At 37.1% G+C, this 24,121-nt stretch overlaps 2 protein-coding genes across 3 annotated transcripts; one reads left to right on the forward strand and one right to left on the reverse strand.

Annotated features, from left to right (window-relative positions):
* Positions 1 to 327: 327 nt before the first annotated feature.
* LOC115953441 (probable ADP-ribosylation factor GTPase-activating protein AGD6) lies at positions 328 to 6,661 on the forward strand. Of its 2 annotated transcripts, none has more exons than XM_031071082.1 (5): positions 328 to 433; positions 583 to 1,425; positions 1,525 to 1,614; positions 5,415 to 5,916; positions 6,203 to 6,661. In XM_031071082.1, the coding sequence occupies exons 2-4, from the start codon at positions 616 to 618 to the stop codon at positions 5,913 to 5,915; spliced, it is 1,401 nt and encodes a 466-aa protein (XP_030926942.1). In that variant the 5' UTR covers positions 328 to 433; positions 583 to 615; the 3' UTR covers position 5,916; positions 6,203 to 6,661. The 2 variants fall into 2 exon arrangements, with proteins under 2 accessions (XP_030926942.1, XP_030926943.1); XM_031071083.1 differs by having other exon boundaries at positions 346 to 433; positions 580 to 1,425.
* A 1,171-nt stretch (positions 6,662 to 7,832) lies between these two features.
* LOC115952152 (cation/H(+) antiporter 20-like) lies at positions 7,833 to 23,550 on the reverse strand. The gene is made up of 4 exons (XM_031069229.1): positions 23,371 to 23,550; positions 22,086 to 23,102; positions 8,321 to 9,214; positions 7,833 to 8,204 (listed from the first exon to the last, which is right to left on the reverse strand). The coding sequence occupies exons 1-4, from the start codon at positions 23,548 to 23,550 to the stop codon at positions 7,833 to 7,835; spliced, it is 2,463 nt and encodes an 820-aa protein (XP_030925089.1).
* Between the last annotated feature and the right edge of the window lie 571 nt (positions 23,551 to 24,121).

The following is a 24,121-nucleotide window of genomic DNA, read 5'->3' on the forward strand; positions in this document are numbered from 1 at the left end:
CCCAATGTGGGATTAAGCCAAGATTTGGTTATCTCTTATCTCACCTCACTTAAAGAGGTCTTTTTAGCTTTTATTTATTTATTTTTAAAGTTTTCACAAAAATTCTAATAGAAAGTTTAAATATAGAATAAAATGAATATATTAAAATAATTACATCCAAAATTAAAAAATCTTTAAATATCGAAAAAAAAAATTATATTCTTAAATGGTATTTATTGGAGTAGAGGAGCCATTTTGACAAAAAGGCTTTCTAAAACATAAATATATTTTTGGTAACGAATGCGTAGTTACCTACCAAAGAGAAAATGAATTTACTGAATTGAGTAATTGTGCAGCAGCACCTGTCATTTAGACACCAAAAAACGTTGTTACAAAACTAACGGTGTCGGTGATCCCCAATTATCTCCGATAAAGCAAGCTACAAACAAATCAGGTACGCCCAAACCTCTCTCTCTCTCTGTCTCCAACGTATACGTATATAACCTCCCAAGTTCAGACGAAAAACTTTCCAAAAGCTTTTTCTCTCATTTCGATTCATTTCTCTTTCTTCTGATTTTTTATTTTTTGGATTCGGTTTAGCAGAATCCGATTTGAGAACGGACGGATCGGACCCGAATGGCGGCGTCGAGGCGGCTACGGGATTTGCAATCGCAAGCGGGGAACAAGGTCTGCGTGGACTGTTCGCAGAAGAATCCGCAATGGGCGTCGGTGTCGTACGGCGTGTTCATGTGCCTAGAGTGCTCCGGCAAGCACCGCGGCCTCGGCGTCCACATCTCCTTCGTCCGATCCGTCACCATGGACTCCTGGTCCGAGATCCAGATCAAGAAAATGGAGTCCGGCGGCAACGAGCAGCTCAACTCGTTCTTCGCGCAGTACGGGATCGCTAAAGAGACCGATATCGTGACCAAGTACAACACCAACGCCGCCAGCGTTTACAGGGACCGAATCCAGGCCCTGGCCGAAGGGAAACCCTGGCGGGACCCGCCGGTCGTGAAGGAGAGCACCGGATTCGGCAAATCGAAGCCGCCGTTGAGCGGCGGTAGGAACGGTAGTTATGGGAGCAATGGAGGCGGAGGCGGAGTAGGAGGAGGAGGAGGGTGGGATAGTTGGGATACCGACGATGGATTCAGATCTTCTAGCGATATGAGGAGAAACCAGTCGACGGGCGATGTTAGAGGCGCCGGAGGCATGGGCGGTGGGCCCGTGAGATCGAAATCGACTGAGGATATCTACACGCGGGCGCAGTTGGAGGCGTCGGCGGCCAATAAGGAGACTTTCTTTGCGCGAAAGCGTGCCGAGAACGAGTCCCGCCCCGACGGGCTTCCGCCGTCGCAAGGCGGCAAGTATGTCGGGTTTGGATCCACACCTCCGCCTTCTTCCCAGAGGAATGACGCTCAGGGAGATGTCTTTTCCGTTGTTTCTCAGGTTTCATGTTTTTTTTGCCGTTGAATGTGTTGATGTTGTAGTATTGGTGCTGAATGATTTGAATTGATCTAATATGTTATGCTATTGGTTTGTTTGTAGGGGTTTGGTAAGCTATCTTTGGCTGCTGCTGCCGCGGCGCAGTCGGCTGCCACCGTTGTCCAAGCTGGTACAAAAGAGATCTCTACTAAGGTATTTGGAATTGGTTCTGTTGATAATTTGATATGATCATTTATCTGTGTGTTTATGTTAGGGCCTCTTCATTCCATGTTCTTAGTTTGTGATCTCTAATCTTGATGTTTATGATTAATAGTAATAAACATGATGATTTAGGATTGTAAGGCATCCTTTCAGCAAATTAAAATTAGAAAGAACTATGAAATCTAAAAAAATGTTTTGTTTTATGGCTGATAAATTACAGATTTTTTTGAAACAAAAAAGGGGGGGGGGGTGTAAAGCGCATATACATAAGAAGTGCACAATGACCCACAATTAAATTAGGAAGTTACAATGATTAATCAAACCTAATAAATGTCAATAAAATTAATCCTGACCATGCCATCCATTCTAGCAATTTTTTTATATTTTTTTGAATGGACATTATAACAAATATATGAAGAATGGTAATTTCAAATCTAAAATGGTCCTTTTTTTCCTCAATGCTTCTTGCATTCCTTTCTCTCGGCATGCACCACATCTAACAATGAGGAATTGCCTTCCAAAATAGAATTGCAATGTATACTTCCTAAACCTCACAGCTGGTCCAATAGAGAACATAATTAATGCTTTTTAATTGTGTTCCCATTCAGCTCTACATTGTTGAAAGTACAAAACAACACCTCTTCTGCTAAATGTGCACATAATGCAAATAGAACCCCCCCCCCCCTCCTTCAACCCACAATAAAAATCACCCTTTCCAGCATGCCTTGTCACCTTTTCTCATACTTTGAGACATAACCCTATGCACAAGTTAAGGCAAATAACCACAATCGACTAGCGACATCACAAGGTAAACAAAATACACTATCTGTAAAGAATTACATATGTTGTCTCTTTTTGACAATCTAATATTTCCATCTACATGGAGCTGCATCATCAGTTAAGACTTTAAAAATTAATACTATAACACTTACTTTGATGGCAATATTTTCCAATTTGCAGTATCTCCAACAAACTACTAATTGCAGTAAAAACACCACTCCCCTGCAACCTCTATCTCAGTCTATCATAATCCTCTCACCTAGGGGTGTTAGATTGAAGAAATTAAGGAAAGTACTTGCAGAGTCCAACTTCTAACTTATCCAAAAAAAAAAAAAAGAGTCCAACTCCCAATCATTGAAAGCTCTTTGAAAACTGACATTCCAACTTCTTTTTATCTCCCCTTCTACAGTTTAAATAAAATTGATGCAGGGAAAGCAACTCTTATAACATATAACAGGTGAAGTATATGTACCTCTAATGAGATGTCTTTCATTTTCACTGATGTCATGTGGACACAGCCCGCTAATTTGTTTTCCCATACAATGAATCATGGAAATTTGTTTTTTTGTTTTTTTTTTTTTTTGTTTGTTTTTTCCAAAACACATCTGTTACCAATGAACAAACTTATTTGACTTGTTTTAGCTAGTATACTTAAATTTGGGTTACTGAACTGGAAGATAAAGCCGTTTAGTGTTTGTCATGTAGCTGAACGATGAGATCTGCCATAAACAAGTCATTTTAGCCTTCTTATATTTGACACTGTTGCCATGATGGCTTCCATTCTTGGCGACACCAAATGTCCCAGGCACTTAAGATCACATGATCAATTCTTATTTGGTCAGTCTTTCTTATCAGATTAATAAGAGAGGGTATGAGGGAGGGGATTTGGGAATCTTGACTAATTAAGATTTTTTGATGGGTGACTCGAAGGGACTGAGTATGAAGAGAATTGGGGTTGATTTGGATAACATTTGCCAAGAGTTGCGCATACCTGAAGTTGGTTGTTACTAATATCAGTGGTGGAACAACACTAAAATTGTGACTTGGCAATGATGGTGGTTGTGTCACTTTGGTAGTGACAGTGAAATAGGCTGCCAGGGGATTAGCTAACCCTATATTTGTATGGAGGGAGATGTGGGGAAGATGAGAGGAGAGGGCAAGATGGATAGAATGGCCGAATGTACTGAATTTTAGTATATTTTAGCCAGTTTCTCCTCTACTTTTCTCTTTTCTTCCTCCCTCTCTCTCTATTTCAAACATACCATGAAGGTTAAGAGTGGGGAACTACATTTGATGTGGAATTGACAATAATTGTGATTGTTATTTAATATTTGCCTGGGGATTGAACTAGTAGTGAAAATGGTAGATCTTTGGTCGCTGGTTGATGGAAGTTATGGTTCCACCTTTATTTTTGGTGTTGGCTATTTAGTAGTTAGGCTTAGGGCACATTTGGTACACTGAATAAGGATTACAACAGGAATTGCAATCTTTATTACTGGGAATTGTAATGGAATAACTAAACCTATTTATAAGTTTGGTTGTGAGTTGTAACATTAAAATAAAATTTAAGATTTATTTTAGGAAATATCTTACTCATATAATTATATTTCCTTAAAAATAATATTTTTTAAATTTGAGAGAGAGATGAGTAATTTTGAAGAATAAATATTACAACTCTTTCAGTTATTCCTCATTTTGAATAATAATTATTAATAAGGAATGACTATTTTTTGTAGTAAAAACATTACCATACTAAATAATAGTTAAACCATAGGAATAACTATTACATTACAGTATCTATTACAGTCTACCAAACATGCCATTAATAGCAAAAGACTAGGATGTAATATTGGTGATGTATGGGTAATTTACAGTTAAGTTGGTGGATTGATGGGAATTATGTGATGATGGAGACTGGCTCTTGTGGGTGGTTGAGAGATTTATCAAATTACAAAGCTGTTGATGGATAAACCCTCTGAGACACATGTTGTGGTAACTAATTGTGTGTTTGGATTTTTTTTTTTTTTGGGGGGGGGGGTTTGGGGGGGGGGGGGGGGGCAAGTAGAGTAGAAATGGCTCAAAATTAGCTTATTTTTAGTCAACTCTACTCTACCCCCCTCCCTTCACCGTCAATCCAAACAGACCCTAACACTGTACGTTCCAATTTCATTTATTTTTGAGTTTGGTTGATATTTAATATATTTTTAACTTGCACATTTATCTATCAAGCCTTTGTATGGATCCCAAAAACATGGTAAAATGGAAATTATGTTGGCATTTAAGTATATATTAATGTTTTTCTTTTTTATTCTCCTTATTGTGGTCATCAAGCATGCAAAAGAAATAAAATTTACTATTTATTTGGTGTATCTTAAGCTTGTGTTTTGCAAGGTGAAGATATTCAGATTTGCATTTGTTGCGGACAACACACCTTATGGGATTTGGTTTCTTATGTAGTTGGATTAGTTTAGAATTTCATTATTTTGAGTTCAGATAGGGATTAGTATTTTAGATTATTATCAGTTGAGAGTTCTATAGACGTGATTTTTATTCTTGGAAGCTTTATAAAAAGGCTTCAGTTGGTTTTCTTTTAATTAGATGATTGATGAATAAAATTTCAGATTGCAGATTTTCCAAACTGTTTGGTGCTGATTCCTAACTTTCTTGCTTGGTGTTGATTCCAGGCAACCCTAAGTGCTGATTCTTAGGGTTATCTTTTTAATTTTTGTTATTTTCATCTTCCTTTTGATATTATCCTGCATCAACTTGGTATCAAAGCTAAGTTTTGATCTTGGGAGCCATGGTTTATGGACCCATTACGCTTCCACACAATGTATAATCAACACCATGTTGCTTAACATGAGCACAGGTTTTTTGCTGCAGCTCTTAACCTTGTTTGTTATAGTTATTGCTTTATCTGCCTCCCCCACCCCCCTTTTTACTATAGATTTTAAGGATGGACAATATATGAAATTAGACAAACAAGGTGCATGAAAAAATATTTATTACAGGTGAAGGATGGCGGTTATGATCACAAGGTAAATGAAACTGTAACTGTTGTCACTGCAAAGACATCAGAGATTGGACAGAAGACGTGGGGGATCATGAAGGGGGTCATGGCAATGGCTTCACAGAAGGTTGAAGAGTACACTAAAGAAGGCATTAACTGGAAGACTGATAACTGGCAACAAAATGATAGTGAGATGAATGGATATTATCAAGAGTTTAAACAGGAGAACAAAGGATGGAATTCTTCACCTGGAGGAGGGCAGTCGTCATCAACTGGGCACAATTCTTACAGTTCAAGTTCTTGGGATGATTGGGACAGCAAAGACAATAGGAAGGAAGAATCAACGAAGGGAGCAGCATCTCATAACAGTGATGGTTGGGCTGGCTGGGATGATGCCAAAGATGATGGATTTGATAGTTTCTACCAGAGTGCCTCAGATAAGAAAGCTGTTGGTCACAATGGGAAACCAGATTCAACTTGGACAGGGGGAGGATTTCTCTAAGGTTAGTACACAATGAAAACTCCTCTCTTATTTTTTCCCTTCATTTTTTTTAAAGGTTTCTGATGACTCGTTCGAAAGGTGTTGTCTTTGAAGTACTTTATGTATTTACAACAATCAACATGGGGGGAAAATTAGATAGCTTTATGTGAGAGTACTGAGAATCATTGTTAGTAGTGTTAATATTCAAAGTCATTCTGGACATGTGACAGTTATTTGTTCTTCAGTTTCATTCTTGTTGTCATCCATTTGTGCTTTATTTGAAACTAAACGCATTCTTGTCTGGCCAGGTGGAATCATTTCACAATTTTACCAAATTCTCGGTTTACCCGTATACGGTGGACAAAAATTATAGTAGTGTTCAAAGTAGTGACTGGTAAGGGAAATTCCAAAGATGATGAATATGAAAATTAGAATTCGGCTGATGGAAAATTGGTTGTGATTGGGTCATATCCCATGTGGATAGGTGATATGCTTTTCCAAGGTTAGCATATTTCAGCAAGTCTCTTCTATTTTCTTTTTATGTTCTAAATCTTTTAAAAGTTTTATGTTATTTCTGGGGGACATCTTGTCTGTTTGAGAATAGTTTATATCTGTACAACTGCATTCAGGAAAGGGTAATTGCCCATTCAAAAGAGGACTGCTGTCTGTGTGTGAAGAAACATTATTTGTTGACTTGAAAGTCCAAAGTTGCTTTTGATTTGTAATGACTAATTGTTCCCTCAATATCTTTTGCCCTGTGTGTTTCATATTGAATTTTTGCAATAAGAAGACATTTTTCCTTTCAAAATTTCATGGAAATTGTACTATGTGGTCAGTTCAGATCTTCAGTAAAATCGACACTTTTTTTTTTTTGGGATTGTTCTCAAATTGATGGGAGTTAAAGATAATAGCCAAGAAACAAATTAAAGCCGTATGAGAGGCCAACAGAAAAAGGTCAGGTTAAAAATGCTCATGCCCTAAATTTTGTCACCAAAGAGCTTAAGCTAAAAATGAACACTGAGCCATTCAGGGAGTTAGGGTTTTGGTCCTGCAGCTCTTTAAAGGGGGTGGCGTAGAGGCACATCTCAATTGTCTGCTGTGGGACATGGGTGAAAAAATGAAATGTGGCTTTAGGCAGTCTTGGTGTGTGATTGGCACAACTTGTAGCAAAGAAATGTGGGGACTAACTATTACATCCTTTAAAATGTTCTCATCAACTATGTTGGCCAATAGTTTTTAAACTGTGTAACCTTGACACCTTGTTGCCATGTCAACTTAGGTTCTGATGCGGGACGTGTAGGAGAATATAGATAAAAGAGTAACAAAAACGTAAACAGAACAAATTCTAAGCTTCACCACCTAGAATTTGCCTAGAAACCTTAGGCATCACACCGCCTTAGGGTGCTTGGCATCATCACCAAACAAAGAGGAGCTCATTACCAACTCATAAAATTCTTATTCAAAATACAGTCTTTCACCATTACAAGAGTCCTAGTTTTATCGGGTACAGGGATTTCATCAATAGGGGGGGAAGTTGCTGCACATCAAGCTGCAAGATTGCCACACATCAAGCTTGCTTTGAAAAACAAGTCAACAGTTTCAGCTAAGCATGCATTTACCATCAGCGCATGCTTCCAAATTAAAAAAAAAAGAAAAGAAAAAAAAAGAAGCGCTCTTTTGACTTTGGTGCTCCTTCCATCAAGTTCGCTTTCTCAATTCTTGCCCCCAAATGTGCCAGTCTCCAATTCCTGTATTTTCCCTTCCATTTGGAGTCTGAATCAGTTCACGTAGGCTTGGAATTTATTTACAAAGAACTTCACTCAGGTGTCCTTATTCTTTCAAATCACACAGAACCATGAGCATATTTTTTATTTTATTTATTTTATTTATTTTATTTTTTTACAAGAACCACATTTAGAGCGTCCGTATTCTTTTTGATCACACAGACGGTTCATTATTAGTGATTGAAGCATCAGTTGTTGTTACATGCTTGTCCTGGACCATCCTTGAAGTAGCAGTCTCATCTGCATATTGTTTATCCTGCTGTATGACCAGGACTGAGGGCACTATGCCAGAGTCCGATGAAGCTAAAATGTTTCCAATGAGCCCCAACTCAGCATGCTCGATCTGATTGGCTGGCAACTCTGCCCCCATGCTCGATGAGAATTGTCCCTTTCCCACAATAACCAACTCATACTCCCTACTCTGGCCTAATTTTAACACCTCTTCTGTGATGTTGTCCACAACCTTTTCTTCGAACTTGACTGATTGATTACACCTCCATATGGCCATTGTAGTCTCATCTACCTCCTGGTCCAAGCATTGGAAAAAAAAAAAAAAAAGAACTTTTAAGTTTGCTACACTGGAGCCCTCAATAAAGTTAAGAAAACTTTAAAATTAAGATATCACAAGGAACAAAAGGTCACCTTCTCTCTCTCATCGTTTATTGGAACAGTTGAGCTGCTATGACTCTGCTTCATACTCTCGTCCTTAGCTTTTTCCAGAAACCTCAGAATGGTTAGACTAACTGCTGGATGTTCTGTCATCCTTCCTCCCAACTCTAGAGCCTCGCGATCGTCAGATCCGCCAAAGAACAAAATGCAAACTCTTCTCAGTGTTGGAGAACTGTGTTCTGCCTCCTGCTTTAACCCACCACCGAATCCACGGTCCACAAACACTGCCACTGAGCATGGTGCCCTCTTTAGCACACTCTGATTGACCATTCTCCAGCCATTGTTTACGTTCTCCATAGCCTCTTCACCCTCTCCTCTCCAATGTTTGTGGAAAGGCAATACGATCATCGCCACCCTTTTCTCCTGTGCTATGTGGCAAATGTCCTCTTGCATCGTGGACAATGCCGAGATGGCTATTGAGTGACGGATATTGACGCGGTTGACTTGGCCGTAGGCCTCAAAGGCGGCAGTAATTTGGTCTGGTGTTGCACTTGCACCTCTGCAGAAGCGGCTTATGAAGGGAAAACCATTCCTTCTAGCACGCTGAACCATCATGATGGAGGATGAGCGATCAGTCAGTTCAACAAGGTGCATGACATAGAGTTTGAGTGGGGATCTTTTTGGGTTACGAATTGACTCCACGAGATTGATGAGTGAGGGAACATTCTCAGGTCCATGGACACAAGCAAGGACTCGAAGCTCATCTTGGGAGTTCTCTGTGAGAGGCAATTGTCGCTGGAGTCGGCGATTAGTTTGAGAATAAATTCCACGCAAGGGTTTGTATATTGCCAAGACTGTTGGAGTTGTCACGAATGTGGTAAATAGTGCCATGAGGACTAATATAGCAAAAATCTCGTCATTTAGAACCTGTGGAGCAATTATAAGATTTAACACACCAAAAGTATGTTATTGGCAAAAGATAAAAACATTGAAAAACATTATAAGGAGAAAAAAAGGTTTTTTGATTGGTTGGTTGCTTATGAACCCTGCAATCATCAATTGATAAGGTTTTGTACTTGAATAGTTCTTGATAGATAGATTTTTTTTTTTTTGGGTTAAAAAAAATTATAAATTCTAATGATAATAGACCAAATTTTTATAATAAAAATTATTATCTATATATATATATATATCATATCATATTAAATCATATAATATACTATATAATAAAAATTGGGCTTAGACGCTGTGGTTGCGTCTAGTGGCTTCACCAAATTGCAGAATTTTAAAAAAAATTTTAAATTAAAATATATATAATTTTTCTTCTTCTATAATCTCTAAGTTGATAAAAATCTTAATTTAATTACAATCCAAATTCTTCATATAATCCATCTAATCCTTATTTAGTCTTAATTTGATTATAATTCAAATTCTTCATCTAATCCTTATTTTTTTATGTGTAGTGTATTATAAAAACAACAACTTTTTTTTTAATTACTACATTACACGTTCTAATGCATCTTTAATTGTAGAAAATTTTTTAGATTTAAAAAAATATATATATATATAATTTTGCTTCTCCTATAATTTCTAAGTTGATAAAAATTTTAATTCGATTACAATCCAAATTCTTCATCTAATCCATCTAATTCTTATTTAATTTTAATTTGATTACAATTCAAATTCTTCATCTAATTCTATTTGTTCTTATCGATTTATTTGGATAAAGTAATAATAACTATTGTATCATTTTTTTTATAAAGTAACAATTTTACTTTTAGCCTAATTAAGCATTAATTGTTGTATTTTTTTTTTTTTTGGTGGATAAAGTATCAAATAATAGCTAATATGTATTAACATTAATGTAAACTTAATTTTAAAAAATCTAATTTATATAACATAAAAAAAAAAAAAAGGGATAAAGTAACCCAAAAGAATATATTTTACATAATGAAAAATTTGGCAAAAAAATAAATAACAAATTCAAATCCAAGAAAGTTTGAAGAAAAGCATACAAATTTTGTTTTATGATATTGACAAAAAATAATATATGAAAAAAAATAATAAATCATCTTATGCATTCTGAAAACAAACATATTTATTGCACTCTTTTAATAAGTTATTACTTATATATATATATATATATATATATATATATATATATATATATATTGTGGGGCCCAAATGATTTATGGGCCAGGCCCATCTACCTGAGGAGAACCAAAAGGCCCAAGCCGAGGAGGGCTACGGCCCAAACTCGACGAAATAGCCTTTGGATGTTGCCGAGAGCAGTTCAGTCCTCGGCAGACCCAAAGTTCCCCCTCGTAGAGGAGGGTAAGAACGGTATATGACTAAAACTTGGGATAAAGATCTGAAATATCAAGGGAAAGCTGCCCTTACTGCCATTCAATGCTCTGAACCTGACAGAGCCGCATTCTTAGGCTTTTACAACCACCCCCAACGACTTTGAGTGCAGGCTGATGGGACAAATATCAACCTTGAAAATGCTGACCCTATACGTGGACGAAGGACAGTGAACACCAGGGAATATAAAAGGAAAGATCAGTAACCTAAAGAAGGGCTGGGAAAAATGGCCAAAAACCAGAGCCTCCCAGTCCACCTCCAGGAGAAAGACTCCATGGGTGAAAATAACATAGACACGCACGAATACCACGAAAAACCCACCGCTCGTCGATCAAGGCCTAGCCTTTCAAACCCACGCTCTACAAATGATATTGTTGGGGCCTTCTTACGTGCGAACCCAACACTGTTACGGTCCGCCACGAATCGTGTCCCCACAATTGGCGCCGTCTGTGGGAAAGGCTTGTGCGTTGGTATAGGCGGTGGGTCGAGAGAACTCCGGCGTTATTTCTAACCGTGGGTTATAAAGTTCTAGTATAAAGTCTCGTTAGGGACTAAGTTCCTTGACTAGGGGCTTGAACGAGGAGCTAACTCCCTTAAAACCAAGTTCCAACTCCAGCGTAGAGTTCCGCTAGGGGCTATGCTTCTGGATTAGGGGCTACGTTTGTCAGCGCTAATTACGCGAACAATTCTAGGGGCTTGGCCGAGGAGCTAACTCCCTTAAAACCAAGTTCCAACGCTTATGAAAACTAGGTTTTGGATAGAACCAAGGCATTGCATGGTCCTCGGACCCAAGCCTCAGGGGAAACCAACTACCTGGATGATGAAAACTAGGTTTTGGACAGAACCAAGGCATTGCATGGTCCTCGGACCCAAGCCTCAGGGGAAACCAACTACCTGGATGTAATGAAAACTAGGTTTTGGACAGAACCAAGGCATTGCATGGTCCTCGGACCCAAGCCTCAGGGGAAACCAACTACCTGGAGGAAAACTAGGTTTTGGACAGAACCAAGGCATTGCATGGTCCTCGGACCCAAGCCTCAGGGGAAACCAACTACCTGGATATGAAAACTAGGTTTTGGACAGAACCAAGGCATTGCATGGTCCTCGGACCAAGCCTCAGGTACCTGGATGTGAGGAAAACTAGGTTTTGGACAGAACCAAGGCATTGCATGGTCCTCGGACCCAAGCCTCAGGGGAAACCAACTACCTGGATGATGAAAACTAGGTTTTGGACAGAACCAAGGCATTGCATGGTCCCCGGACCCAAGCCTCAGGGGAAACCAATTACCTGGATGTGAGGAAAACTAGGTTTTGGACAGAACCAAGGCATTGCATGGTCCTCGGACCCAAGCCTCAGGGGAAACCAACTACCTGGATGATGAAAACTAGGTTTTGGACAGAACCAAGGCATTGCATGGTCCCCGGACCCAAGCCTCAGGGGAAACCAACTACCTGGATGTGAGGAGAACTAGGTTTTGGACAGAACCAAGGCATTGCATGGTCCTCGGACCCAAGCCTCAGGGGAAACCAACTACTTGGATGATGAAAACTAGGTTTTGGACAGAACCAAGGCATTGCATGGTCCCCGGACCCAAGCCTCAGGGGAAACCAACTACCTGGATGTGATGAAAACTAGGTTTTGGACAGAACCAAGGCATTGCATGGTCCTCGGACCCAAGCCTCTGGGGAAACCAACTACCTGGATGAGGAAAGCCAAGTTTTGGGCTTGGGTCTGGCGTGCATCGCGCAGCACTCAACAGTTATCCTGGTTAGTTCCAAGAGTTCAATTTATTAAGGATTACAATTGTTATACTTGATAATACTTGTGAGTTTAAACTAGAGGGAATCTGTGTTAAGGCATTTTTCTGCCCGGAGTATCATTAAGGGCAAGCTTAGATTTGATATTCATGTACAAAGTAGTTGTTGCAAAAAAAAAAAAGAGGCATGTATAAAGAAATGAACACATCTTTTATTAAGACAAAGGAACAGTACAGTGTACAGTAAAAAGCTGAAACAAGCTTACATTAGAGTTAACTGCGTAAGCAAAAGAAAAGTACAAAAGAGTGAAGATAAAGACGAGGAGATAGCTCAGAGGAGAGGTTGGCTACTGTTCCAAGAGGCCGTCTGAGGAAACCATTCCTCGACGCTTCTACATGCCCACAACTCAGGCAGCCAAAGAACCTGACATCAAGCTAACACCGTCTACAGAAAAGGTGCAGGGAGTCGGAAGTTGGGAAGCCCCCGCAAGAATTTGCTGGCTACAAGGTAGACAGCGCTGATGGTGGAAATTCCTTCTTCGGACATACCAAAAATCTGGCATGACCAGAACCTGCTTCGGACTTTGACTAAAAGAGGGGGAAACACCCTCTCCCCTCTGTCGAAGTGGAAATTTCTCTTGAGTTTATGCTTCCTTGGCCCATACATCACTCCTTTGAGTGTCGGGAGGACACGGTGCCTCTGCGGTGGAGAAAGTTCTTTTTCCCTAACCCCCGCCTCAAACGTGATTTCCTAAAGGAGGAAGCTGAAGGGTTTGTGCAGAAGTAAAGCAACTTTCTCTCCTATTTATTTAAGGGATAAGGTGGTGGCATTTAATTCACGCAGCGTCCCAAGGAACGCTACCGACAAGACGTCTCTGGCTCGATTTTCAATGCCGTCTGTAAACCTGAGATTAAAGGAGTTTCGCGAAGGTGCGCCTCGAACACTGGGACGCCAAAAAGTACCACGTGACCAAAGACCATAGAAATGCCTCTTTAGTGGTGGGCTTAGTAAAATCGCGGCCCGGGCCCGTTCTGCATGGGGTCCTCGGACTACGGCCCACGCCGGGGAATAACCGTTGCCGAGGACAACCTCCAGCTCGGCAACTTGTGAGATACCTGAAAAAAGGGATAAACAGAACCAAGGCCTTGCATGGTCCTCGGACTCAGGCCTATGGGAAAACCAGGTACAAAAGAATTATAATCATTCCAAGTTTTGGGCAGAACCAAGGCTTTGTATGGTCCTCGGACCCAAGCCAATGGGGAAACCAAAATAGTGAAAATACTTGGATATATATATATAAAAAAAAAAGGGTTCTGAATTTCGTAAGATGGACTACTTGATAAAAACGTCAAGTCACTTCGTCCACGGCTTGAACACCATAAAAGGTTAAGGCCAATAAAGGTGTAAAGAAGGCGGTGGAACGCCCCAGCATTCAGCCGTATAAGAAGGCTGTTCATTTAGTGAGTGATATATCTCCAAACAGTTATTCCTCACACGGCATCAAACTTTCGTTTTTCTCCTCGGCGAGCATGGGGTAAGTATTACTTTTCACTGGTCGGCTTTATCATGCCAAGCACTTCTATTAAATTTACGGCGACATCTTTTTTATTATCAAGTATTTTGGTCTTAATCATCATTGATTTAGACGCTATATTACTATGCCGAGCAGCGCTTGCAAAGTTATAAAAGCTTAGAGACATAACATGCGAAATGAGATAAACAACAATTTTTATTAATATGAAAAATTATTACAACATACAAAAAGGGGCACAAACGAGCCTATACAAAATGTAAACTGCCCAAGCAACAATTACAACCGTAGTGCAGATAAGTAAACTGTCAGGCGTCTTCTAAACTCGTCTTCAAAGCCTCTTCAATCTCTGCCTCAATACTGCTCATATTACGATAAGAACCTTCCTTTAGAAAAACGACGGAGAAGGAAATAGTAAGGAAGAAATCAATGAAGAAGATGGGGGAGATGAGTGAAGAAGATGGAGGACATGAGTAAAGAAGGAGGAGAAGAAGAGAGAAGAGATGAAAAGAAAGAAAGGGAGCAAAAGAGGGAAAAGAGAAAGCACCAGAACGGAACTGGTGCTGGGAAGACTATAAGAGGAAGGCGGAGGAGGCCACCAGTGAACAAAGAGAAGAAGAAGCAGAGACACTTAGTCCCTGCCTCGATCCTGACTCCCAACACACTGGAGCCATATTAGGTATGCTCATGAGAGCTAGGTTGGTACTGATGATGGGTGTTCTCGACTCAGTCACGCCGAAAGTTTGACGTGACGAGCCCCTGCTTCGGATTTTGGCTGAAAGGAAGGTAAGACGAACCTTAAGCCTCCGCCATCCTTGCCCTGACCGGGCCATTTCGAGCTTTATTAGAACGTGACGCTTTGAGGAGGGGTATGGTTTCTTCATCATTTGTTATGGTAAATTGTGTCACGATTTAGTGTGTAAACCAGTGGGTAAAATGAACCCTAGAGGAGGCCAAATATTTCAAATCTCAGAGGGATGAAAAGGGATTCTTTACAAAAACAATAACCTCCTCCTGTCCTACTTATACAGAGGTCGGAGCGGGGGGCATTTAATAGGTTCAGATCTCCAAAGGAATCTGCAAACCCAAACACGCCGGTTCCACTTCTCTACCTCGTCAAAACCAACCGTCGAATTAAAGCAGTTCCGTAAATAGCGGCCATTAAAAGCGCGTTTTGGATATCCAAACGATAAGGACACATCGAGCGCGAAATCAAAAAAACTGTCTCATAGACCGGCGCGCTTCTCGGGCAGATGAAGAGCCGCCAGCATTATTAATAGGCCGAGTTAATTGGGCCGTAAGAAGAGGTCCGGCATCACCAAAACCTCCCTTTCCAACCCAGAGGTTGGACAGCCGGGTTTTGAGGGGCTATTGTGGGGCCCAAATGATTTATGGGCCAGACCCATCTACCTGAGGAGAACCAAAAGGCCCAAGCCGAGGAGGGCTATGGCCCAAACTCGACGAAATAGCCTTTGGATGTTGCCGAGGGCAGTTCAGTCCTCGGCAGACCCAAAGTTCCCCCTCGTAGAGGAGGGTAAGAACGGTATATGACTAAAACTTGGGATAAAGATCTGAAATATCAAGGGAAAGCTGCCCTTACTGCCATTCAATGCTCTGAACCTGACAGAGCCGCATTCTTAGGCTTTTACAACCACCCCCAACGACTTTGAGTGCAGGCTGATGGGACAAATATCAACCTTGGAAATGCTGACCCTATACGTGGACGAAGGACAGTGAACACCAGGGAATATAAAAGGAAAGATCAGTAACCTAAAGAAGGGCTGGGAAAAATGGCCAAAAACCAGAGCCTCCCAGTCCACCTCCAGGAGAAAGACTCCATGGGTGAAAATAACATAAACACGCACGAATACCACGAAAAACCCACCGCTCGTCGATCAAGGCCTAGCCTTTCAAACCCACGCTCTACAAATGATATTGTTGGGGCCTTCTTACGTGCGAACCCAACACTGTTACGGTCCGCCACGAATCGTGTCCCCACATATATATATACAAACACACACACATTTAATAATACCTTAGTTTCACACAATATGAATTTATTATATAAATTAAAAGTAAAATATTTATTTATTTTTATTATCTAATTTTAAATAAATTAACAAAAAAAAAACTATTTAATATGAATTTTGATTAGGTCGTGCATCGCACGGGCATATGCTCTTATATATATATATATATATATAAAATCTGAAACTCTCACAATTTTTCACATCAACACAATATTTAAATAAAATAATTATTCTCTCTTCAAAAAAATAAAATAAAATAATTATTTTTTAATTCAAACTTAACAAGGAGTGAAACTCTATTTTTTTAATAAGTCCAACTTAAAAACTCAAACTCATCATTATCTTTTTTTTTTTAAATAAAATTATTTTTATTTAATCAAAACTTAACAATGAGTAAAACTCTATCTCTCTAACAAGTCTAACTTAGACTCAAACTCAAACATTGATAATCTATATAAAAACAAAAATTATGATAGGACAAAAAAAAAAAAAGGGCTAACGTTGAAAAAAAAAAAAAAAAAGACTCACGTTGTAAATCGTGTGGTTTTTGGGTTGAGATTTCTATTAATTATTTTTTTATATTATACATGGCAAATAAAACATCTCTATTTTTTTGGAGAAAAATTAAAGATGCAACCTATGTCTTCCAACTTAGGGAATGATAAATTTTTATTTGATATGTTATATATAAAAGTTTTTTGAAATAGGTATTATAATTTAGGGATTCTATAAATTTTGAAATTTTAAGTCTTGAGATTTTTAGTATTTGCGTCCCAGTAAGTTAATCTTAATTTTTCACCTTGAATGCATTTTATTTAGGTTTATGTCGTTTTTGGTTTTCTTATTAAAAGTTATGATTTTTGGTTGATTAATTATTTGTTTGGATTAATTTCAATTAATTATTTTTTTGGATTCAACAAAAAAAGATAATGGAATTAGGTATTATAATTTTGATATTGTTCCATGTTTTAAATTATTTATATTGTTATTACTATGAGAAAGTTATATAGTTACTCAAATTTGAAACTTGGCGTGTTTTCCTCATATCATGGTCTTTGTTTATATATTTGTAGTTTATATTAGTTTTGAGAGTGTGTGTGTATATAACTATTGAGAGTTTTGCTTTATTAATTTAAGAACTATAAATTATTTTGTAGGTTTCGGTGGCTATGCACTTGCAAATCAATAACGTTCAATGTTAGACAATACTTCTAAACTATGAAAAAGTATAGATTATATATATATATATATATATATATATATATATTTATAAAAAAAAATACTAACTAGCAAAATGTCTATTTACCCATTGTTGGATTTTTTATTTTTATTTTTATTATTATTTTTTTTCAGAGTCAATAGTTTTTCGTGCATTGCACAAGTTAGCGATTAGTTATTACATATTGGCATCCATTTCGGCCTATCCATCTGGTGTTGTGGTGTCGGTTTAAGTTGAACCTACCTATTTATTGTTATAGTAGTCACCAGTCTTCTTCGTATAATCAAACCATTTTAGCAGAGATATTTGCCACTTGGGACAAAAGCTAAGGGATATGAAAAACAGAATTTAAATTTTCAACTTGCTATATACTTCTTTCTGATAAACATGTTCTATACTTCTACGCTTACGGAAAAAATTACATTTATATGGCAAAGTTATACAGAAAATAGAAAAAAAAAGTTGTTAATTATAAAACATGATACTGAAGCACGGAGAGTATATTAATTGAATTGGGGGATTATTAAAGCGTCTCCAATAATTTAGGTAAAAGCAAAATAATCTCTATAATAGAGAATGAGACCCAAAAAATGGTCTCCAATGGATTCTCTAAATCATAATATTTTTTATTGGCTCATGAATAATAGCTCATTAAATTTGATGGACTACTGTACATTAGCAAAAGAATAAATCTAAATAAAAAATTAACAAAGAAAGGAGTGGGGACAGAGTTATGAGAATATGTGTTAAAAATAAATAAATAATAAATAAAGAAATAATATTTACGTGATATATAGAAATGATAAATAATTTATTAAAAAACATATTTAAAAAGTAAATAAGTAAAAGATAAATGTCACACTATCTAAATAGTACAAAAATGATAATGCTATCTTTCTTGGAGAGAATAGAAAAGACATCATAAAATGAATATGCAGGAAATCTTTTGGGAAGTGGGGACTGGGGAGGATACTATCCATCTTGGAGGGAAGAGGAAGTGACAACATATGAATATAAAAATGAAAATGGAGGAAATCTCGACAAATAAGAGCCCTTTTTTATGGGATAATGGCAAGGCCCACCACTGAGAAAGCACATACGATGAGTCTTAAAAAATTCATGAGATTCATCATTCTGGATGGGTTAGACATATTAGCATAGTGTCAAAGCATAATATGCAAAACATTCAAAGACCAGTATACTAATATAGTGTCAAATTACCCTAAAAGAAACTGACCGTGACATAGTGTCAAATTACCCTAAAAGAAACTGACCGTGACATAAAAAACAAGTTGCCCACTATAGAGAGTCAAGTTGCGGTAACAATTGGTAGTGTGATTAGCTAATAAATTGTTAAAAACTGATATGGTGGCTATGAAATTATACAAGGACGTAAAAGTCAGCCATCCAATTACGGTTGTGGGCACTATCGTAGGGGTGTGGTTTGATGGTACAAGTGATATTTATTCATTGTCATCAAGTGGTGTGAGGTTGATAAGTTTATTCCGAGGACTTCCTTTATCATTTAGCCCCCAAAAAAAAAATAGTCACGGACATTGCCTCAGGGAATATTGGTTGAGTTATTCTCATATCTTGCTCTTCTTTTTTCCGGTAAAAAATAACTCATCCAAAAATAAAAATAAAAGGTTGAGGTATATATTTTTTTGGACTTTATAAATGATCCCTTGTTTATAGATATTTTTGCATGTATGAGAATCTGATCTTTATGTTAATTATTGTAAAGTTAATTACACTATAGAAAAAAAAATTGTGAATATATAAGGTACATCTTCAACTCTTATAATCAAGAGACAATTGTTACATTTGCATATATTTATTCAAGGATTGTGTTAACAGGCACAACCATTTTTTTGGCAGTTTTTTTTTTATTATCATTTTTTGATAGTTTTTTTGACAATTTTTTATTTTTTTAAGTGAGACCCATAATGAGAAATATTACCAAGCACCGCAAAGTGCTTGTTAACATTTCTCTTTATTCAATACTTAAAAATGGAGTTGAACACTTTGTATATCTTCATATGCAAAATTTAATAATATAAATTGTATTTCTCGTTTATATTATTAAATTTTGCATATGTATAAAAATATTGATAGGCAAGAAAACCGCCTCTCAAAGTTTTTCCTCATTTTTCCTTATATATATATATATATCCTTGGAGTTGGGAGTGAGGAGTTCAAACTTTCAAATATAATGCAAATATTATGTTAAACTAGGTCATTGAATTGAAAAATATAGGATTATGTGTAGACTTTAGGCACTAATTAGTTGTTGTAACTTACATTATATACTATATAATAAAAGTTGAGCTTATAAGTTGTGGTTGTGCCAAGTGGTTGCACCAAATTGCAGAAATTTTTTTAGATATAATTTTTCCGTGTTTATCTTCTCCTCTTATAATTTTTAAGTTAATTAGAATTTTAATTTTATTACAAATATATTATTCTTATCGACTTTTCATCTACCAATCTTTGGATAGATACAAAAATTTAATTTTTCTCATCAACTTTTCCTCCATTTATTTTTGGATAGACACAAAAGCTTAATGTTGACATCAACATTTCTTTTACTTCGACGTGGTGGGAAGTTTAATTTTTAAGAATTTGAGTTTAAGACAAAGAGTTTAATTGGAATTGATTTTATTTTTTTTAATGGCAGGAGATATATTCACACGGCTAAGAGATTTTATGGATATATAAAACCTAGAGAACTTTTTTTTTTTTTTAATTATCTTGAAAAAATTACCCCCATAGAACTTTTTTTTGGATAAACCTGAGATTATTTTTAAATAAAATTTTCTTGAAAATAAACTCCGCTTAGTTTTAAAAGATATAGAAATATAATTCAACTAATTCTAACTAAAACCAAAAGTTTCATTACATATACACACACACCAAAAGTTTCAAATCTTAGATTTTCTCTAAGATTTTCTCTAAGACTTACTCGCCTCTGCTATTATTGATTTATTGAGATTCATAAATATTTAATTTTGCAGATTCATAAAGGGTAACCAAACATGTGGAGCATAAAATGCAAGGTTGTTTTTATATTTTCTTTATTGAGTATGTTATCGCATGTCTTTTTTTCCTCAATTTTTTGGTGAATTTTACTTCTTTGATCATTTCAAGTTAGGAGTAAAATTTGTAGTTGAGACCCAATTGGCATGACAATAAATAATGAGGCCATATTTATAATTTTTTATATTAATATTTTGAATCCAAGTATCTATCATTTTTTAGGGTTATTCCTTTTTTTTTCCCTCTCAAATTCAGTCCCTCTTTTATTCAAAAAATGAATTCCCACTGTGGGGCCCGGCCCAAAAATAATGGGCTATTCCAAATCCAGGCCCATCCGAGGAGCGTCCTATCCGAAGAGAAACCACATATGAGGCATTACTCAATCCAATAACGCCAAGGAAACCTGTCCGAGGAGTAACTCCTCCTCGGACATCACGAAGCCCAGACGAGTAACTCTCCCCAGCCAATTCAGTTCATCCTCACAACATATAAAATGAATAAAATCCAAAATATCTCATGGAAAGCTACCACCACATTAATTGCGGCCCAACCACCCTCTTGGCCGCATTAATGAGGAAAAGACCCCTGAACAGTACCACCTTGGCCTCTGCAACTCACAAAGGGAGTGATGAGGGCGGCTGATGGGACAGGTGCTCAAGTAGATGCTTAGATGATCAACAAGTGTAAGGTTGAGATGAGAGGAGGAGAACTATATAATGTAGTGGAGTCCCTCAAAGAAAGGGACGGAAAAAACTGTATTGAGGACTAAAAGAAATATAATCATACGTTAGAAATCCCTCCTTGTATTTTTTATCTTCTGCAACAATATTGTCTATGCATCAGACCGAACAGGCTCACTGAAGCTAAGTTCTTTCACCCATTCTCTACAAATATTTATTGTGGGTTGCGCCTTGGGCCAAAGCCTGATCAATAGAATTTGGGCCAGGAAAATCGTGCAACTACAACCACTTATTTTATTTTATTATTATTCATTTTTTTTTCGGTCCCTTTTTTTTTCTCCTTCATAGTATTGAGTTTTTCTCAAAAAAATTTCTTGAAGTTTATATTTACACGTTTGGTTTTGATAGGGTGAAATTCGGTACTTCCTCCTTCACTTTCAAAAACAAAAATTCAATTCTTATGTAAGTTTATCTACTTTTATTTTTTAATTTTTTGCAATTTGGAATGTTCATATTTCTTAACTATTACATTGAAGTTACTATTTAAATATACTTTCAATAATTTTTTTTAATTATTGAATATATTGAAGGTTTTTCATTTAAATATGCGCTTTAATTATGCAAACTCCCTTCATATTTTTTTAGGCAGCTGATTTTTATATTAGTTGCATACTTATCTACCATATTCTATTCAATTAATTTTGAACTTATATATGATTTTTGTTTTATATAAAAACTTATTTTTACACAATACGCATTTATTATATAACTTAAAGTAAAATGTTATTTTATTTATAAAAAAATAGAGTAAAAGATTACTTTACTTTTATTTTCTATTTACTTTTAATTAAATTTAATTTTTCATTAATTTACACATGATTCTTAATTAAGTTGTGCGACAAAGGATTATGTGCAGACTTTAGGCACTAATTAGTTGTTGTAACTTATATGTTTATATAGGATTAGTTGTACCCTATATGTTTATATAAGAATATAAGATATGTGAATATATATATATATATATATATATATATATTTATAAAAGCAAAAATTTGTCCTCTACACCGAAAAAAACAATTAAAATCATGACATGACTTTAATTGCTTTATAGTGTATGTGTAAAGGTGTATGCATTAATGTGTAATAAGTATGACTCAATATAGATATATACTTAGCTAACCTTTTTCTCCTTGCCAATGTTGAGAACAATAAGCTCCACCAAGCCCTTAGTATTCATGAGCACACCTAGCGCCAAGGAATCCCTGACAGGAATCATGCAGAGCATGGCCACCAGAAATGTTCCTAAAATCTTTCCCGCACAAGCTGTGGATATCACAAGCACCAAAAGCCCCCAAGCCTCAGCCCCATATATTTTAGCCACATCTGTCTTCAACCCACTGGAAGCAAAGTAAAGTGGAAGAAGCAAACCCGACACAAAATCCTCAATCCTCTTTGTCACTCTCCCAGCAAAATCACCACCTTTTGGAATCGTTAATCCAAAAACAAATGCACCAAAAATTGCATGTATACCAATAAGGTCAGTCATAAACCCAGTTACCATTACCCCAACCAAGGTCAAACATATATAGGCCTCGTCAACAAAATCATGCTCCGAGGAACACTTTCTCGCGACCCAGTTCATGATTGGTCGGATTAGAAACAACATGAAAGCAACAAAGGCAAAACTGGAGATGAGAATCCAAATGAATACTAAGGGACTCTTGTGTCCTCCACTTCCAGATATTGCCACCGTTGGGGCAAGTAAAATCCATGCAGCTACATCGTTGAAGGCTGCAGCAGCCATGGCAGTTTCGCCTACTTGAGTTGTTAAGAGTTTGAGTTCTGCCAATATGCGGGCTAGGACTGGGAAGGCTGTGATGGAAAGAGCTACACCGATGAACATAAGGAGTTGGCCGTAACCGACTATGTCTTCGCCGTGGATGGCTTTGCGGAGGAGGAATGTGATTCCAGCTCCGAAGAGGAATGGGAGGGAAATTCCGGCGAGTGCTATTGTGAAAGCTCGCTTGCCACTGCGGCGAATGGAGCTTAAATCGAGTTCAAGACCCACAAGGAAGAGAAAGAAGAGGAGGCCAATACTTGCTACGGATTCCAGTATTGGAGTGCTCCATGAAGGGAAAACTAGGTGGACGAATTGCTTGTTGCGTCCTAGTGCGGAGGGACCAAGCAAAATTCCCCCCTGAAACCAATAGCAAACTCATTAGAAATGAACTCTGGAAAATTAAAGAGTCTATAGACGCACATTTTTGCACACTTGTGTACATATCAAGTACAAATGATCAAATTATAATTTTCACAAGTACCACTAGTAGCTTTCATGTGCAATTGATGTAATGCAATATGCAAGCTGTGTCAAAATGTACGGCAAAATTTGTATCTATAGAAAAATTCTTGAAAAATTGTTACATGCATGAAATGGAAAAAAGAAATCTTTATTTAATACATACTATGATTTCGGCAATGACTTTGGGTTGGCGGAGAGGTTTGAGGAGAAAGGCAAGGAAGCGACTGACAAAGAGGACTAAGGTGGTTTGGACTATTAACAATGGGAAGGCATAGTTTAAAGGACTATCACCTTGCCAAACTCCGTCCGAAGAAGTTTTAATGGTGGTTGAGTTTGAATGCATGGTTGCTAAATGAAACAATTAGATACTTGTTGAAGGGGGACTCTTGTCAACAATTTTGGTGAAAGACAAGTGTGAGATGTCTAGGGTTTTATAGAGGATTGGAGGAGGCATTAACTGTATATGAATTTATATGGGCCGGGGAGAAATGGAATCATGACGACACATAGTTGGTGGACCATTAGATATATGATATATATAACACGATAGTTTGTCATTTATATGGGCATTGATCTTCTGAGTGGGATGCAATAGGCACTCATGAGATTAATTATTGTGGATGGATAAAACATGATCTCTTTGAGGGTAAAAAAAAAATTTTAAAAAGAAAAGAAAAGAAAAAGAAAACCTGTGGTGCAAAGCAGAATATAGTGTCAAATTACCCTAAGAAGAAACTGACATGACTAACCCATCTACTATTTTACGTGATAAACGATGAAATTGTTGTGAAATTAAAAAAAAAAAAAAAAAAATTGTTGCCCACTAGAGAGTGAAGTCCCAGAAACTGGTAGTGATTAACTAAAAAATTGTTAAAAACTGATGTGGTGGCTATTGAAATTATCCATGGACGTAA

This window comes from Quercus lobata, chromosome 7 (assembly GCF_001633185.2).
Source record: "Quercus lobata isolate SW786 chromosome 7, ValleyOak3.0 Primary Assembly, whole genome shotgun sequence".
In the NCBI taxonomy this organism is placed as follows: Eukaryota; Viridiplantae; Streptophyta; class Magnoliopsida; order Fagales; family Fagaceae; genus Quercus; species Quercus lobata.